Source organism: Empidonax traillii, unplaced genomic scaffold (assembly GCF_003031625.1).
Source record: "Empidonax traillii isolate 1590-97213 ecotype Southwest subspecies unplaced genomic scaffold, ASM303162v1 scaffold296:size1881848, whole genome shotgun sequence".
NCBI lineage: Eukaryota > Metazoa > Chordata > Aves > Passeriformes > Tyrannidae > Empidonax > Empidonax traillii.
In genome coordinates, this window is record NW_020955489.1 from 1414831 (window position 1) to 1434139 (window position 19309).

Sequence of the window (19309 nt, forward strand, 5' to 3'; positions counted from 1 at the left end):
TGTTTTGGTTTTGTTTTGTTTTGTTCTTTATTTTGGGGTTGTGTTTTTTGGTTTGGTTTTGGTGTGGGTAGCTTTTTTGTTTGTTTTTTTGACTGCTGCACTTTGAAAGCCAACCTGTCTGAAGGAAAATTTTATGTTGCTTAGAGGTACTTCAGCCAATTACAAGCCCAGTAGCAGACATTTGCAGGTAGCAGAGGCTAAGGCTTAACAGCCTAATTGCTACTAACTACATGTAATAGATAAGAAGAGCTGTCATTTAATTAAAAAGGAAACATTTCTCAGAGTTTTTCTTCTCCACAATACACACAGAAGATAAGTTGGTGAATTGTTCAGCAGTTTAATTTTAGCTCAGAGTGGATTGTATGACCTACATTGTCGTTTAATTTTTCACAATGTTTGCTGTGTCATATGGTTAACCTGGTAGGACCTGTTTTTAACTGTTCTGTTCCTGCAGTCCTTTTAAAATGTGCAATGTGAAATCTGTAACCTCTTAAACATCTCAAGCTGTTTGTAATTTAGGCTTTGGAAACATCTCACCACGCACACAAGGTGGAAAGATATTCTGTATCATCTATGCCTTATTGGGAATTCCTCTGTTTGGTTTTCTGTTGGCTGGTGTTGGAGACCAACTAGGGACAATCTTCGGAAAAGGAATTGCCAAAGTAGAAGATACCTTTGTTGTGAGTATGCAGACTGCCTCATTTGTTTTTCATACCGCTTGTTATTCTGAATTTAACCATTGAAATTAAAAGTCTGAAAAACAGGGTATAGCTCATCATTGCAACCAGATGTATAGCAAAAGGTAGGAAGGACTTGGCGTAGTCTGAACTTGTTATTGTACACTTTTAATTGAGTGAAAAGGATGAAGCCCAACATTTCCTACAATGATTATGGCTAGGAAGAGGAACAAGATCTAAAGTATTTTATTTTCGCTTTGCCACTGTACTCCTAAGCTTACTGTGATCCTTCACCTTAAAGGATTTTATACAGATTGTGATAACAAATCAGTGACTCGAGATTTAAGAGGAGAGCTGTAAGGGTAACATGGAAATTGTAACTATTGATGTGAATTGATTCACAGATGATGTTTGGTCTCTGAGTCTTAAAATCACAATTCTTGAAATCTCTGCTTAGATGCCACCATACCCGAGGAATGCTTACAATCTGTAAGCACCTACATTCCCAGATTTATGGATCTGTAGGTGACTAAAGCTTTGGTCATTCACAGCAGCAAGATAGGATAAAAGATATAGTGCCTATTGGTGCTCCCCTGACATTGGATTATACTTTGTGTGCTCGTCACTAGGCTGTATTCACAGTTTAAGGCATTTTCAGCCTCTACTGCTAAACCACTTAGCACGGCTTAGGGGATCATGCCTTATATTTTATTTGGCTACAAGTCTTTAATTATTCAAGTGAAGTAGCAGAGCTTCAGTAGAAGAAGAGACCTGTCAAACAGGCTAGAAGCTTGTTTGTTGATACTGATCAAATTCTGGTTCTTAACAACCAAATGCCTTGAATTCAGAATCTGTTTCGCACATTAAAAATTACATTGATGTTGCATTTTAATAATTGAGATTTTTGAAGTCGTGAATACTTTGTAACCAACTTGACTTTGTAACTTTGTTTGCATCAGCACCACAAGTGCTGGAAGGACTTTTTTTCTGCAACAAGCCCTAACATTTCATGGAGGACACCTTTTCTATATAGAAAGGGTCTGACATGGCTTTATTTTTGAAGCAAAGCAAGCTGGGCCTGTGCTGAGTAACCTTATGCAATACATAAACACAAGCCTGAAAGGTTTTTTTAGAAAAGGCATGTATTTTTGGCTTTGAACTGTAACTTCAGGTCCAGACAAGGTACTGGTGAATAGCATAGATTTCCACTGAGGCTTATCTAAAAAAGGCAAGAACATTCCATGAGAACATTTTATCATTTCTGGTATTTTGTAACTGATTTTATTTTATTTTTTCTTAAAAGTATAGATCTGAAATCAATTTGTGTGTCTCTATTGCTCATACGGATAATGGTTTTCCTTTTTTTTCTTTTTCCTAATGGATGTATCCCTACAACAAGAATGCCCCAACATAAAAAGCAATATCTGGCCTACTTTTGACAATATCTGAAAGAAAACACTGGTCTGTGTGTTGCAGTCCTTTATTCTGTTTATTAGTTCTCCTAAAAAACTTTAAGGTGCTGATGTGTCAGAGCAGGTAATTTCATGTTGCCATAACCCAAACTGCTACTGTGATTTGGGTTACAGTAGCTTGACCTTGGTCATGCTGACTGTAAAATACAGTTTCCATTAAAACTTAAAATCAAGAAAACATGCATCTTCAACAATCTGATTTCATTTCTGCCCTATTTTTGTGGAAATTTCTGGGTTTATATATTCCCTTCTTTTAAGCTGAACCAATGTGCAGTGGCTGGATGTAAAACTTTTTTTGGTAAAACGTTAAATTGGCTGGGCATGTCAAATGGGACTTTGCAGTAGTCTGTTCAAGCTTTGGTGCAGTAACTGACACAACACCTAAACAACTTACCTTATTAAATCTACAGATTATCTCAGCCTGAGGAGAGAACCAGAAGACAGAATTAGCATTCAAAATTATCTTAATAAATTCTGAAAAGAAGTCTGAATAGATAGGTTTAAATTCAAGAAGGACAAATTCAAAGTGCTATAGGAAGGAATAATAAAATATTCAATTATATGTCCATGACAGCTGTATAGGTGTGATTTTATGGAAACTTTCTGCAGACCCAAGGAGCTCATATGGGTTAATGTCTTATTGCTGTGGAAAAACCTACATCACAGTTGAAAGTATAAATAGGAAAGTAAAAATAATAATAGGCAAAACATAAGAAAAGATCCTTCCTTTATTTTGTGCTATTTTTTTCATGTCTAGTTTTGAGTACAGCACTTAGTGAGACATGGGATAGTTTGCTCGTGCCAAGTAATAATAAAAAGAATGGGAAGGGGAAGAAAAACAAAGAAATTAATTTATTTGGACTAAAGAACATATGACTGAAAGAAAACACCTGTGAAAGATTGCTGGAAAGAGAAAACTAGCAATCCTTTGATTTGCCTTGGATAAGATCATAAATAATATACTTAACCTGAAGGAGCTGAGATGCAGGTTATGCATTAGGAAAACCTCAGATGACAAGAGCAATTAAGCACAATCACATGTTCTCTGGCCAGTAATGTGCTTGCAGTGGCTTAGGTGGGGTTGTTTTTGTTTGGAAAAGATGATTTCTTACATCGCTTCCAGTTCTGTTTTCCATGGTTGTGTTTAGCTGATTACTTGACTAGAGAGAACTGTATGGTTTAAATTCACCTTATTTGTTTGTTTATTTGTGGATGCTCAGAAGCAGAGATGTTACAGGTGCATGCACTCACTACTTGAAGCTCACTAGAAAATCTCGATCCCCCTCAAAACTTTAGCATGATCAGCTGTTAATAATAATTAATGCTATACATGCCACTCACCCAGAACACAAATGTGACCACCATGAAGAGTTCAGACCTGCTCTGTATTCACTGCTGTCAAATGTTTCCTAGGACAGTCATGTTTGCTTTGAAACCCCAGTAAAAATAAAATCCTGCTTGAATTTCCCTGTTTGAGAGATATAACGCACTGTCTTCTAGAGCAATGTAGTGAACACCAGGGATGATGGACAGGTGTTTATGTGCAGTTGTATTAAACTTGGATTTCTTCTCTTTCCCCTTCCCTTTCCAGAAATGGAATGTGAGTCAGACAAAGATTCGCATAATTTCAACAATAATATTCATACTATTTGGCTGCGTGCTGTTTGTTGCTCTTCCTGCAGTTATATTCAAGCACATAGAAGGCTGGAACACACTAGATGCAATTTACTTTGTGGTTATCACTTTAACTACCATCGGATTTGGTGACTATGTTGCAGGTAAGATTTTCTCGTAACGTTTTATCTTATAATATTTTGCACAGTGATAATTATGCTGCATTTTTTGTCTTATTTTTGGGAAAAATAAGGCACCTCTCTCTTGTGGTGCCTGTCTCCCAGTTTTACCCTTTATCATTCTTGTGCCAGTGCACGTAACAAGGCCTACCCTCATTTTGGTTGATGTGGCAGCCTAGAGGTGGGAGGTGGGACAATGAAAGGCACAGTGCCTGTTTCTGCCTACTGCGTTCATTCTCCTCCTATACTGTTAGAAAAAAACCTAATTTTTAGCTAGGTTTTTTTATTATTATTATTTTGTTTTGTTCTTAGAGATTACAAAGTGCAAGAATAAATACAGTGTTTTAAGATGAATAACTTTTCAGCTGGACTTGCTAAAAATGTCTCACTCTGTAAAGTTATATGATTTAGTTTTTGTGTGCCTCTCTTACTTTCAAAATGTTCCAGAAATCTGTTTCTGCAACTGAAGTGTAATGCTGTTGGATCCTGCTTTTGTTTTTTTTTTTTTTTGTCAGTATGCATTTGTCCATGTATGTTTTGTAATGTAAGGAGAAGGTTTAGCACAATTCATAGATAACACGTCCAACTTTTATGGTTCTATTAACCTGGATTGGTTGCAAATAACTTTGACATGCTGAACTAAAGAAAGATTGGGCTGGTTCTCTGTGTCAACTTTTTTATTGAAAAGGTGTTAAAGGTGTTAGTCCGCTTCCCAGAATAGATTTGAGTAAGTATATACTGTCTATGTTGAGAAAGTATGTTGATCAAAGTCAATGATGTGTAGAAGTGAGGATTAAAAATTCAGAGCTTTGTGCTTTGAGCCTGAGACTTACTTTCTTCAGCCTGATTTGATGCTTCTGCCAGTGCAGCACCAGCAACTCTCTTGTGTGAAACACCTCTCCCAGCTCTGAACTCTCTGCAAGGCAGAGGGGGCTGAGAAGGACAGCAGTGCTGGGCTGCTGTCCATAGCTACTCTCCTGGACTGTAGTGTTTAGAGTTGACATCTGTGTGCTGTGGGCTCCTCCTGTGCCTCATCTGTACCCACGGCTGTTGCATGAGTTCAAGCTTACCAAGCTGAGGGTCTCAAACTGGATAACTCCTCTTATAAACTTGCATGAAGTTTTGTCTTATAGCAGTAATGTGACTGGTCTTGTTGCTGGCAGAAGTTTATCAGGTTATTGAGGCCTAACAAGGACATCTGAAGTATCTGAACTGCTTGACATATTCACAGAATCACAGAATGTGCTGAGTTGTAAGGGACCCACAGGGATCATGGAAGAACAGGACCACTCCCAAGAGTCATAAATGATCTGGATAAAATGAGAGGAAATTAAGTTATTGTTGAATAAACTAAGCCATTCAAGCATTCTAAAAGTGAAGGTTGCGTGAGAAGTTGCCAAAGAATCTTGTAAATTATAGAACTGAGCTGTAAAATAGCAAATCAAATTTATTTGAACTTTTACATAGTTATTTGTGATTTTTTTTTTTTTTTTGGTATGTGTCTCACTTCAGGATTTTGTGATTCTGGTCAGATACTAATTAGCACTAAAAAAAAATTTATGGCATTTCCAAGTCAAGAGTCTGGGTGTTTTAGACTTTCATTCCTGAAGGGCACGTGTATGTCAGGGAATAAAAATGATAGTGTATAAAGACCTAGTTATATTTACTGTAAAGCATTATGTGAAATGGCCGACTTGGCTCTAATGAGAACACTGAGTACATTCATCATTATTCCCATTATAAATTTCCATAACTTTTCTATTTGTAGACCACTTGATATCGTAATTTGTTCCTAGATCACGTCTGCTTTTTAATTTTACCAGGAAACACTTTCTAAAGAATGTCCTTGAATTACATTGTTCTATAGTTGATGGCCTTTTATGGTTCACTTGCTACGTTGTTTTATTTATTTTAAAATCCCACTGTAAATCCATTATTTCAAAGTGCCATGCATGTTTTCTGTTTTCTTTGAGTAACATGCATAAGACTTGCATTCCAACTGCAATAAGTTGTTGACTGAAAGTTTCAGTGTATGGGAATGGGACTTGTGCTTGGAGAGACAATGCTCAAGAGAAGAGGGTTAGAGAGCTCACTCCATCCTAACTAGGAGGCTAACATTGCCACTGGACTATATTTGTCAGAGATGAAGTTGACAACACTGTCATCTTTGGGTGAACTAACACGTTTAATGGCTGGTGGCTTAAAGGATTTTTCAAAAAGGTCCACTTATTTTCTTGTTATTTTACATGGCTGGTAAAATAAAAATTCTGAAAAATAGGTAAGGTATTAATTGAATGTGCTTTGCATTGCTGAAGATTACAGTCATCATGTGTATAAGTACTAAGTAATTTGAAAAAAAATTGACAATGCAAGTTTTCAACAGAGTTGAGAGAATTTGTCCTAAGGGCTAGGCTTCCTTATTATTTTTAGGAAGTATGCAGAATCTTCTGCACTCTAACAAATTACTAAGCTTTCTTTATGATTTTTGGGTTGCTTATTTTTCCTTTAGGTAATTCATAACTACTGTGTGGACAGTAAGGGCCAGTGATATTTTTGTGGTAGGCTTTGTCTAGAGCACTCTCCTTGAAGCTGAGGAAAGCTGAGCCTGTAAACAGGGGAGGAAAATGTAGAGTTAAGGTATGTAACGCTCAGGGGTATTGTATCTGAAATTGTGCCTCTAGACCATGGCAGTCTCGGTTCTGGTTTGTCATGTAGTAGACAGAACTGTGCTTAAGTCCACCTAGTGCCTAGGTGCAATGCATTTGGAAAAAATCCTCATGTTGGATTCCACTCAAGATTCTAGTTAAATCTGAAGCTTAGTGGTGGGCATGATAATTTGCAATTATAGTAGAGTTAACTCTTAGCAATACAAATCAGAATGGCAATTCTTTTAGCACACCGGAGGTCCACATAAAAATTCATAAAGATGTGTCAGTTTTGGCTTATGAAGTTCCCTTAAAAATCCAAAATTCCTATATAGTTGAAAACTTGCAAATAATTTTTTTTTTTTCTGGGAACTGTAATCTCAGAGAAAAAAAAACATAAGTTTGCAAGCCCTACATATAAATTTCATGGTTGTGTTGACATATGTACTGGGGGTTAAGGAAACACTTCTTACAATATCTGTCATTTTTCACAATCATGGAATTTGGTGCTTTTTGGCACCGTTGCAGATAAGAGCTGTAGAGAAGCCCTAAAAAACTTTTAGGAGGCAAAGGAGAGTGTGTTCCTGAATAGCTGTATAAAAAGGGAGCCAACAGAAGAACTTGGGATTCAGGAATGTAGTGGCATTAAAGGCTGTAGTGCAGATTGTCATATTAGAAATTCTTGTAGTTCTCCAAAATTTTTCCAAAAGTTTCTTCTCATTTGTATGGGAGATCATGTATTCTGTTCCCAGAAACTAGAATAGCAAAACACCCCCTTTGGTAGTCAGAGTCTAAGTTGTTATTTGGAGCCTGTGGAAATTTCAGCTGTGGTTTCCATCAACAAGAGAACCCTTAAGGTAAACATAAAAGACTGATCACTCGTAGTGCATGTGAGGAGCCTTGTAGTGCATTTCAAGAAAATGTATGAACTGTATTCCAAAAAAAAATAAACTAAATGTTTCTCTGTCTTATGAAATGATTTGATTTTTCTAATTTTTGGAATGGTTGAACTATGGAGAGGTTTTTTTTTTTAATTGGAGAAAGCTTATTGTAGCTTTTTGTGAAAAAAAGAAAAACTGTATTATAGCCTGCACTATCTTATGAAAAACAGGAAATAATCAAACATCCCTTCTCTTGTTTTCGAGAGAAGCCATTGATTTGAACATGACAGAAGAAAATCCATCCAAAACTATTAATATCTTGTGAAAGAGAAAAAAATCTTTCCATGTCATTGTGTCCATTTTTAGTAAAATGAAAGATATTATTGGGTACTAAAGTTAGCACTGAGGCACATGAATATACGTATAAATGACAATATGTTGTTCAAATGTACAGATAACTCCTTTAACTTGCAGAGCAGTTTGGCAAGTTTATTCAAATATTTTTTAATAGAGTTAATATCACAGGTTCAAATCTAAGTTAGGTGACATGTCCAAAACTTGACTTAATTAAGTAGAGGGCAGAAATACAAATAGCACATCAGTAGTCTGTTTCACAGTGGGGTATAATGATGATACAAGGGTATTCCTCAATTGGTCCAGTTAAACAGATCAGAAAATTTTGTAAGTCCTACTTTAAAAATATATTCCAACTACTTTGGGTTTTTTGTGGGGATTTTTTTGTTTGTTTGTTTTGTTCTCCTAGTTTGAGCTCTGACTTTTATCTTGCTGCTTTTTTACTGTTTCAATCTGTAATTGAATCCGATGTATGGCCATTGTAACACGGACACCTGGGTCTGCACTGTATTGGTTGGACTGAGACCCAGATTGTAGAGTACTGAGGTATTTTTAGTCTCATTTAATGTCACCAAACCGGAACACTTCACCTGGTGGTCAATAGCAGCCCACTTGATCTGCTCTCACCATGTGCTACTACGAACTGGCAGAAAGGCCTCTGCAGAAATCAATTGCTGTCATGCTGAGCAAGAGGTGTGTCGAGCATCCCATAAGAGAGCTGTGTGCTCTCCCACAGGCTTTGTGTCTTTTTTAGGTGTTTGGAAGTGCTCTTTGCCCCCTCAGGACTTCACATCCATAATGTGAAGTGTGATAGTGTGAACCATGCAGCCCTGTTTTAAGCTGAAGTCGAAGTGCTGTCTTGCTTGACATCTGTGTAGGACAGTGTGTAAGGAGTGTTTTATACCTATGCTTTGTGTTCTGAAGCAGCTCTCCGTTTTCCACTGAGTAGCATCAAGTGACTCATATGGCCTACTTACATTCTCCCTCACAGACAGTGCAATATTATCTTGTCCCAAGCCTTGTGTTTCCTCATCTCCACAGAAGCTAGACTTTCTCTGTCCCTCTTTCTGCAATCCTCAGAGGTAATTTCTTTCAAGCTGCAGGGCTGAACCTCCTTATTTCTTTGAAGTGGGACAAATGACATTTGTAGATTAAATGTGTTCGCCAGGTATTTCACAACAGACATGATGGACAGCCACTATTGTTCTGAAATTAAAATTGGATTAAATCATATTTTTATACCCAGGCTAATTTTTACTGCTTACGAAAAATCATAGACATTTCCTGATTTAAATGGCCAACTCTTGAATAAGCCAGGAATTTGAGCTGGTATGGAATTAAGATACTCAACATCAACAGCACTTTCTATTCTCAGTAGAAGCAAAAATGCAAACAAAGCCAGACAACTTTTCAAAAATAATTAAGTGTTTCTATTTTGAGTCAGTTAGCTGTAGGAAGAATGAGGAAAAGAGTGGCAGCAGTAAAGAAAATTATTTAAAAGTACTTGGTTTATGTATATAAATAAGTAAAAATATATATGTTTGTAAACCTGCTCTCTCTTACCTGGGAACCAGAATCTATCCTAAAGCACCACTGAAATATTCTCTAATGCCATTCTTCACTAAAAAGGAATTCTTCACCTCAGTAAGGAGTGTGTGTTTGGGCCATAGAACTACCTGTGTTCTGCAGAGTGTTGAAAATCCCAAATAATTCAGAAGTTGTTTTGCAGACGTGAGAATGGTGGCAGCAGCAATATAGTGTGATGAAGCTGGATGGGAAAACTCTTTGATTTCTCATAGATTTCAAGCTACTTTGGATCAAATCTTTGCCACAGAACATCCTGACGCTAAAGTGTGGCTGCTCTTGGTAGCAGATTATGGCAGTGAAATTGCTAGTTAAAGAGTAAGCATGCTCCAGTTGTGAGATTTCTCCTTTGTTGTGGTTGTAACCTATTTTGGGTAGAGGTTAAACAAAGCTGGGAAAAAAAAATTTTGTCCCTCAGCCCACAAAATTGGTTTTGCCAAACAAACAACAGAATTCAACTTCTGCCTTCTCAGCATTTTGCTTCCTAAAGGGCTACATAAACCAATTTGCTTTGCAAAAGAAAGATGATAGCGAATCATATCGATATACTTTTTATAATGTTACCCATAAACTCATTGGCTTATTGCATATACTTCAATACAAGTACATTTAGTTCTGCCTACTCATACCCAAATACACTCATACCCATTTAAGTGAATTGTAATTCAGTGGGTAATGAATTCATTTACTTGGAATTCAGTACAGTCGACTTTTGATCATATTTTCCTATCAGTAAAATCCTATTTAATGACATTCCTAGGTAGCTGCATTAGGGCAGTTTGAGCATCACAGGAGACAGTATTTATTTCAGGACAAACATCCTTAGGTATCTCTCTCTCTCTCCCTGAAATTCAATTAAATTGTGAATTCGCCTGAGGAGTCCTTGAAATTCAGAAGTTCAAGAATTAATAAAGGGTTTAGCTGCTAAGCCTTATCCTAGAGTGTTTTTTTGGATACTTTTTGTCCCTTTAAATTTAGGAAAGCTGAATTCCTTTGGGCACGGCTAGATGGAGCCATCTCCTGGCCAGACAGTACAGAAAACTTGATTGAATATGAGTTTGTCCTAACTCCTCTCCCAGCAATTAACTTTGTTCCGAGTAAATTAAGTATAAACCGTGAAGGAAATTCTTCCTGCAGACTGGTAGAGTTAGATTCCAGGTTCAGTTTATAAACATAACACGCCAAAAATTAAAATCCAAGTGGATGCTTTCTATGATACTTTCTTGTACATGAAGATGAACCACCAAACAGTGGTGGTTCATTTCTGATATTTTGTTTATCTTGTGCTGTGACAAACTCAGCCCATTGGTGGTTGGCTGTCTTCTATTCCAGATAAAGCCCTGTCTTCTACTTTTTCCCGGGATTGCAAAAGTGTCAAAGTATATCCATTTTTACAATGTGGATTCATCTCTTGGATAGTTGAGTAAACCATTGCAGCTCAATGTATTTTATTGATGATAAAAGGTCTAATTGATGTGAAAATAACAAAATTTCTGTCTGTGAGGGCTTCCATAAGAAGATAGCCATCTGTAAATTTTTTTGTTATTTGCAGGTAACCTCTATGATAATAAAACTAGGTAATAGCATTATTCTCCATGCGAGTTAGTCTTGTTAATGTAAGAAGATGCTTGATATTTTGGGGCCAATTTTTCTTTGACTGTTTTAGTAGAGGATGCAGATACATAAAGCAACGTTATGTACCCATACAGGCTACTTCAATGTGTCAGAATAGGTTTTACTGTGGAGTCTCCTCAGTTCTGGGCAGATATGCACTTAAACCACTATTTGCAGCAGCCCAAACCAGAAGTCTGATTTTATTTGTTGTAACAGAGATGAATTGAAAGTTTAATGTTCCTGTTTTATTATACTGCAAGATGTGAAATATGAATTATTTCATATTGTCAAGAGCTCTGGAAGAACATAACTTTTTTTGTGTGGAGATAAGACATCTGTTCTCTATAGCTGTATGATACCTGAAAGCCCCATTACAGACAAGAAGTTTATCCTTTTTTTCTTTAACACTGAACAGAAGTGACTGGTGATTATGGCAGTGGGATTCAAAAAAGCTGCCTTCAGCTGACATCTATTTTATACACCTTTTTTTTTTTTTTGAGTATGATCAGTTCAGCTCTAGTCCCTGTGCCCTGGTTTCCCTCTGCAAAATGGAGATGATAATGTTTGCCTACCCAACAGGGACACTTGTTAATGCAGGTGTTAGTCTTTTTTCACTAAGGCTAAAAGTTTGAGATGTTTTAAAGTCCTTGTAAAACAGCTTTCTCAGGGTATGAACACATTACAGCCAGAGTAATACTTAAAATCTGATACAGCATGGTTATTTGGAGCTGGTGGGAAGTCCTTTCTCTCAAGCTGCCCTCAATGATCTCTACCTTAAGGGATGATATCAGAAGTTGAATCAGTTTGATTCCATTTATTAATATTATGAATGATTAGCAATCATTGTCTAAAATTTGCATTCTTTGAATTTTGCTTTCAAGAGTGGATGAATTTTTATTATCATTATTCAAATACAACAAAACATTTTGCTAGGAATTTTTGCCTGGGTAAGAAAAGAGAAGTTTTAAGAAATGCAACTTTTCTAGGAAGATTAATTTTTAACAATCTTTGCACTTATAACTATTAAGTTTGGTTTAATTTTAACTGGTTTTTTTGGTTTTTTTTCAGGGGGATCAGACATTGAATACCTAGACTTTTATAAGCCAGTGGTGTGGTTCTGGATCCTTGTTGGACTTGCTTACTTTGCAGCTGTCCTCAGCATGATTGGAGACTGGCTAAGAGTCATATCAAAAAAGACAAAAGAAGAGGTAAGAACATTTTGAAAGGGGAAGAAATATTCCTTCGAAAAAACATTGATTAGAAATCACATGCTCTTATAGCTGCTTTTGCTCCTAGAATGCATAGGTCAAAGTTGTTTATGTATAAAGTATATGCTGCATCTCAAACTGCCTCAAACTTTGTAGCATATAGTGATTTATTTTCAAATGCCTGCATATAAAAAAAGGTTAAATGTACCAATAAATTAAGTGTATATGCACACTTGCACCCTACTTATGGGGAAAAAAATCTCAAAAACTCCTATCCAGGCAGTAGAATATAGACCTTAATTTTTGAGGCAAAACTCATTCTGCTTTGTTTCTATAGGGGACGCAGGTATGTAAAGAAAAGTAATAAATCCCTAAATAGTTATATTTGAGATTCCTTCTATCATTTTATAGCAGTAAGAAAATAAATGTTTCATCTCATGCAAGGTATTTAAATGAATTATTTAAATATACCTGGATATATTTTATCATGACATCTTCAGCAGCATCCCTAATTATTTGTAGTCAGGTACATTGCTTTTAATTCAAACATATTTTGACTTGTAAATGTGTATTTATTATTCCACTGATGCTACAATATTTTACTTTAAATTTTGTCACTTAAGGAAGTGTTCTGTTTTTGAAAATGTTAGACGGTAAATGAAATTCTTTTCATTGTAGAGCGCATGGTCCAGATTCTACTAGAAGTTTGAGAAATAAATTTTGTTTGCAGCAACACATTATTTCCCTCTAATTTAACTTCAGTTCCTTTGCACGCATCAGTTCATTTATGCTACTCAAACATAAAAACTCTAATCTGTTTTTGATGGAATGAATATGCTGGCTACTGTGCAGTGGCCTACTACTTACATCGTTTTAAATTGTTTTCCTAGCTGTAGGGCATGGCATCAATGCCTATATGTGTTCCTGACAACCCTTGAGTTCCCAAAGACCTTGCTGTAAAGGGTAGCTTACTCCTGTATACCTTCACTCCCTACACACCCTCAGGGTGCCTGCCATCTTCTGAGCAGGGCGCAGTTGTGATGCTGGCAACAGACAGGAGGATGTGTGGTCTGGGCACTAGGGAAGGATTAAGCCCACTTTGTGTGGTGGGCAGCCCTTTTTCATTGCCCTTGTTGTGCTCTTGGCTCTTTGTAGTTAGAGGCAGTGTCATGGCAGGTCTGTTGTAAGCATGCTTACATGCCAGGCAATTCATAAGCACTTAGCGCTGCAGCAGAGAACAATATTTATTTGATCGGTTTCATTTCAAGAGTATCATCTTTTGCCCCATGCTGTAAATGTCAAAGGATATTTATGACTTTCCCTGCACAATGAGCTTTACTAGTGTACTTCTCAGGTAGAGAGCAGCAGGTATCACACAAGTGTCCCCATTTGCAAGTTCAACAGCTTGCAGGATCACCGTTTTGTTTTCTGGAAAAGCACTGGGGGTGTCCCTAACAGCTAACCTACATGACTCACACTGACTGCAGGGAAACCGACAGATTACGTCCAATGCCAGTAACCCGAATGGTTTTGTTTTGTTATTTTGAACTTCAGATGGAGGTTGGTCTGGCCCATTTTCCCCTCTGCACCAGGAAGAAGAATGGGGCAAACACATGTGGTGCTTCCCCTATGCACTCTCCTAGCGTCTAACTGTTCTCAACTTGGGGCTTTTCCTAAATTGTCTTTAGTTTCCCTTGGTTAGTTTTTTTTAAGATGTTTTAAAAAAATACAATATGACTGAGGCACTGTGACTAGGGACTATGCAGAAATATCTTGTTCAGGATTGTTTTTGCTGTATTATCTCAGACTCTGTTGATACATTTTAGTTCTTCTTACTATTTCCTAGAATTACTCTAGTCTTTCATCTCAGTTTTCTCATATTCTTTTCTGTTACCCAGACAGCATATTATCCAAAGATATTAGTATCTTCACTATATAGTTATTCATAGCCCACTGAGGTTTTAATCTTACAGTGATGATAATATACTAAGATTGTTTGACTTTTGTAATATCTTGTGAAACTATTTCAATGGAGACTAACTTTGGAAAAGATTTATAGAAACATGAATTGAACAAACTAATGTATTCCTCTAACACATCAAAGACATTCCTATTTCTGCCAAGTAAAATTCTGTTTGCCAGGATATGCGGCACAGTGCAATGCTGAGCTTTCTTTTCTCAGGCACTGGGAATGTATACCCTGTTTTATCTTTCCATTCTTTCTCACCTTTATAGCCTAAACAAGCATATTCATTTTGTCTACAAAAAGGAAAACCTCATTCTTCAGATATATCCAAGTTCTCTTGGCTGATGCAGGTATTTGGGATTCTGCTATATACAAGTCTCATGCGTGTTAGATTAGATTAAAGGCAGATATAACATAATTGGTACCATTTGTCAATTAATCATATCTCTAACATTCAGAAGTATCCCACCCCCCCTACTTCTTCACCCATTGCTCAGGCATATTTGAGAATTCATAACAGAAATAAAATGCTTTAGCACTTTAAAAATGCTACAGTTTTTAAAACGGTAGAGACTAATTTGAGAACTGAATTTTGGCATAAGCTGTGTGCTAGTTAGAAAATACAAAAGATAATTTCTGTGTTCTAATGATACTTTTAGGGAGAAAGTGATATAAATATATTAAATTTTGTTTAAGATTTGTTTGAACAGAAGTATTATACAAATATTTACAGATTTCATTTTATGATAAAAGCTGCTGCTCTTAGCTCATCCTTGGGATCTGCCTAGGAAAATGTGAGTGAAGAAGCTGAGGGAGCTTAGTTGAAATGCAGTCATCAAGTCTCCTCTATACCAGCAGAAGTCAGAGGAGACTCTGAATTTCTTGTACTGTCTGTTTTTTCAATTAAACCTAAATTTACAGTTGACTGTTCCACTTTCTGTGAGCACAGATTATAGCGGGGGAATCTATCTGCAATTCCAGTCGAAATGAGTGCAATGAAACCCTTGTTCTGAGTATGTTTTTTTAAAACTCTCTTAGGGAAACATTATGTCAGTCCTTGGGGAAATAGCTCAATATACCTAAAGGTAGCCTTTGAAGTTAGAAACAATGTATATACTGAAATCTATTGAGAGACCGAAGCTAAGATAAAATCAACAGAACGATTACTAATGCACTCTGAAAACTGAAACAGTTTAACATATTTTCTAGGTAATAGGCTGCTGAAGGTCTTCCTTCATGAAATTTACTCACTATGGATATCAACACCTACAAGAACACAAGATTTTGTGTAGGACTTGTATCATACTGTCCATGAAAAAAATAGTAGTCTAGCATGTTTTAGATACAGGTGGGAGCAGATAATTCAGTAGTGATCAATTGTATTGGTTTCAGCAGTCTAAAGCCAAGCAGCCAAGTCTTAGTGAATGCTTTTAGAGTCCAGGACGAAGACAGAGAGGTTTTAAGTGTTGAAAAGACCCTCTTTACTTTCCCTCAGCAAGTAAAACTATGTATCAACAGAGCTTATATCTCTTTTGATAGGCAGCCATGACGGGGAAACATCAGGCTGGAGTCCAGTCACTAGTGAGGTTCTGCAGGGCTCCATCTTAGGCCCAGTTCTCTTCAGCATTTTCATTAATGACTTGGGTGCAAGGCTCGAAGAAATACTAAGTTTACTGATGATACTGAATTCTGAGGAGTTGTTGACTCCCCCGAGGGCAGAGAGACCCTACAGAGAGACCTTGACAAATCAGAGAGATGGGCAGTCTCCAACCATATGAAGTTCAACAAAGGAAAGTGCCAGATTTGCACCTGCAATGGGACAACCATGGATGTACAGATAGACTGGGAAATGAGACACTGGAAAGCAGTGCCACAGAAAGGGACCTGGGGGTCCTGGTGAATGGCAAGTTGAATATGAGTCAGCAGTGCTCTGACAGCCAGAAGGGCCAACGGTGTACTGGGGGGCATCAGGCACAGCATCACCAGCCAGTCAAAGGAGAGGATTGTCCTGCTCTGCTCTGCACTGCGGCGGCCTCACCTTGAATATTGTGTGCAGGTTTGGGCAACCCAGTGTAAGAAAGATATAAAGCTATTAGACAGTAACCAAAGAGGGGTCAGAAGAATGGTGAAAGGGCTAGAGGGGAAGCCATTTGCAGAGTGGCTGAGGTCACTTGGTCTGTTCAGCCTGGAGAAGAGGAGACTGAGAGGAGACCTCATTGTGGTCTTCAGCATCCTCATAAGGGGAAGAGGAGGGGCAGGCACTGATCTCTTCACTCTTGTGACTAGTGACAGGACTCAAGGAAATAGCATGAAGCTGAGTCAGGGGAGGTTTAGGTTAGATATCAGGAAGAGATTTCCCCAGAGGGTGGCTGGGCACTTGAACAGTCTCCCCAAGGAAGTGGTCACAACACCAAGCCTGAATTACAGAAGCATTTGGACTACACTCTCAGACACGTGGTCTAATTCTTGGGGTGTCCCACATAGGGCCAAGAGTTGGTCTCAAGGATCCCAATGGCTCATTTCCAACTCAGCATATTCTATGATTCTAAGATCTCTTTTTTTGCTTTTCCTGTAGTCTTGGATAAAAAGTACTGATGAATAAATAAATATCATAGCATATTTAGGGCATGAAAGGAAATCCCCCTTATTCCAGGGAGAGAGCATGCTGTTAATTAATATCAATTAATATCTATAGTTCTATTTGTATTTTTTAATGCAGTTGTATTGATCTTAAAAGCAGTATAATGTATTTCACTGTTTCAACAAAGTAGAACATCTATCTTTTTTCAGGATACTAGCAGGAAAGCTTGCCATATGCAAGACAAATATGATCAGATATACACTACTGCACAACAATGCTGTATTTTGATAATAAAATCCAGATAACCAATATGTCAGTCAGTTGCTCAGGTGACTTTTGTCTTCTGAAATACTCTTGAGAGTTTTGTATGCATCAAATGGGAAGGGAGGTGTAAGACAAATAGAGACAGAAGTATGAGTTTTAGAAGGATAGATCTGCTACTGGAAGCAGTTCATACAGTAAGATAGATGGAATGTCAGAAAGTCACTGGAACATGCTGTGTGCTGTAATCTTAAGTAGGTGATCTGTCTCTGAAGTTCAGCTTCAGCAGTACTAGCTTGCCTTAAACTTCCTCCTATTCATTATTCTCTTTGATTACTCAGAGCACTTTTTCTGATTTTAGTCTCTTTGAAAAGTAAATTTTCAGCAGAATTTTTTTCCTTATCATTTTTTTTTTTTAATTTCGGTATGCTGCAGCTTCTGAATTTCAGAATTTTCAGCAAAAAATGCCTACCCAAAAAAGAGTCTTTTGCATTTGGGCTATAAATTTCAGATTTCTGTTTTTAAAGTTATGTTTCTAAGTCCCTTGACCTCATGATATTCTCTTTGTTAAGCTCTAGTCCAGACTCCACCCAAGTCAGTGACGATAGGATTCATCTCGAGTGTAGATATCAATATCTGACCTACTCATCTACATTTCCTTTATAGTCAGTGGAAGAAAATGAGTGTTTCTAAGATGACTCATCTGAATTTTTTAAGGGCTCTTCCATATGAGACAAATAGCATCCTGGATGAGCCTGTTCTCTTCACTGTATATCAGGAGTCCAGGTGACCGACTTATGTTAGACATCAGCTCAGTTGGAACAGGTGGCTTTTCATGCTGGGTGTCTGTCTTTTGAATGGAACAATATGGTTCTAGCTTTAAAGACCAAGCTTAAAATTTCATAAGAAACACCACAGTCACTTCTTGTGGAAATTCAAGAGGCAGTTGTTATCTTTGATATTTATAAACAAGTTAAAAAAATTTGACTTATCTGAATGATTATTCAGTTTAATCTTCTTGGCACCAGTGACAGAGCTGTCACTCATGTCTGTCAAAACAGAATTAGGTTTGACATGATGATGCCATGGAGATTATTGCACTACCTACATTATTTGTTGTCTTTTCATTTTACTACCTTCAGACTAAAGGTACTCACCCAGCATGAGTGTGCCATCTTAAAGAGAACTGGAGTCTGTTTCTCAAATCCCCCAAGGAGGAACTCTAAGTGTAGGCCCTATACATGAAAAGATGAAAAAATAAGTGGGCTCAAGAGAGAAACACATTTGAAAGGTTTAACGAGTTGAGCCAGCCTACTAGGCTAACAGATAGGCCTCAGAGGCTGTTTAGTGAGGGGGTGTGACAAGGAAGAAGTTGTTCAGTCATGATAAACTCTTTACCTTTGTTTGAACTCTTTACTTTTGTTTCAAGAAACAAAATCTGTTCACTTAGAAATTAAGATCATAGGAATAACTCTTCAGCCTGCTGATCAGAGGCTTTTTACAAAGGTGTGAGTCAATTGCTGATACATTCTGCATTGTTTTAAGTGGGATGGATCAGCTTCTGTTGAAGAAAACAGCTGTTTGGGCTTTTCCTTTTTTTATACCTCCTTCCCCCAAAACAAGTTCCATACAAACACCCCTTCCCTCCCCTGCACCCCGTAGCCCCCAAAAGCCAGTCTGCAGTAGTTTTATTTCAGAATTTTGCATCCATGAGTTCAGTGGGTTGGTCACACTGATGTGATGGAGTTTACTCCTAGAAAGCACTGAACTAGAAATATTTGTGGGCGACAAACATACTGTGAAAGCAGTTGCATGCAAAGTAATTTTACAAGGCAGTGATTAATAGGGGTGACAATTTTAAGATGTGCAAGCAGGGAATCATTGAGTTTCTGTGGGAAAGTGATGCTACTGCTGCAGATGTTACTAAAAGGTGTATTACTGGAAAACAGTCCCTAGGTTTGAGGTCTAAACTTCAGAAAAAATTGCAGAGAGCTACAAAAATGTCATGAGAGAAATCTGAAGAGAACTCTGGCTAGCATTAGGATGGGGTTTTTTTGAGAAGGAATAACCACAATCAAAAAGGTGATTGTTTCTAATAATTTCTGTGAAATTGGGAAAAGTATAAAATCTTTATAAATACAATCATATGTCTCTGGTAAAATTTGACTAGCAACAGGATAAAAAAAACCAAAACAAACTTCAAAATAAAAAGTGGGAGTACAGTCCGTCTATAATATCCCTGAGTCTCAGAGATGTATATAGAGTTATACTGG

At 37.3% G+C, this 19309-nt stretch overlaps 1 protein-coding gene across 6 annotated transcripts in view; it reads left to right on the top strand.

Moving 5' to 3' along the window:
- KCNK2 (potassium two pore domain channel subfamily K member 2) overlaps positions 1 to 19309 on the top strand; it is a 106919-nt gene that overhangs the window by 78124 nt on the left and 9486 nt on the right. For all 6 annotated transcript variants that reach the window (XM_027890773.1, XM_027890778.1, XM_027890777.1 and 3 more), the window contains 3 exons: positions 520 to 680; positions 3741 to 3927; positions 12089 to 12228. In XM_027890773.1, coding sequence (XP_027746574.1) covers positions 520 to 680; positions 3741 to 3927; positions 12089 to 12228 — 488 coding nt within the window. The remainder of the gene's footprint in view (positions 1 to 519; positions 681 to 3740; positions 3928 to 12088; positions 12229 to 19309) is intronic.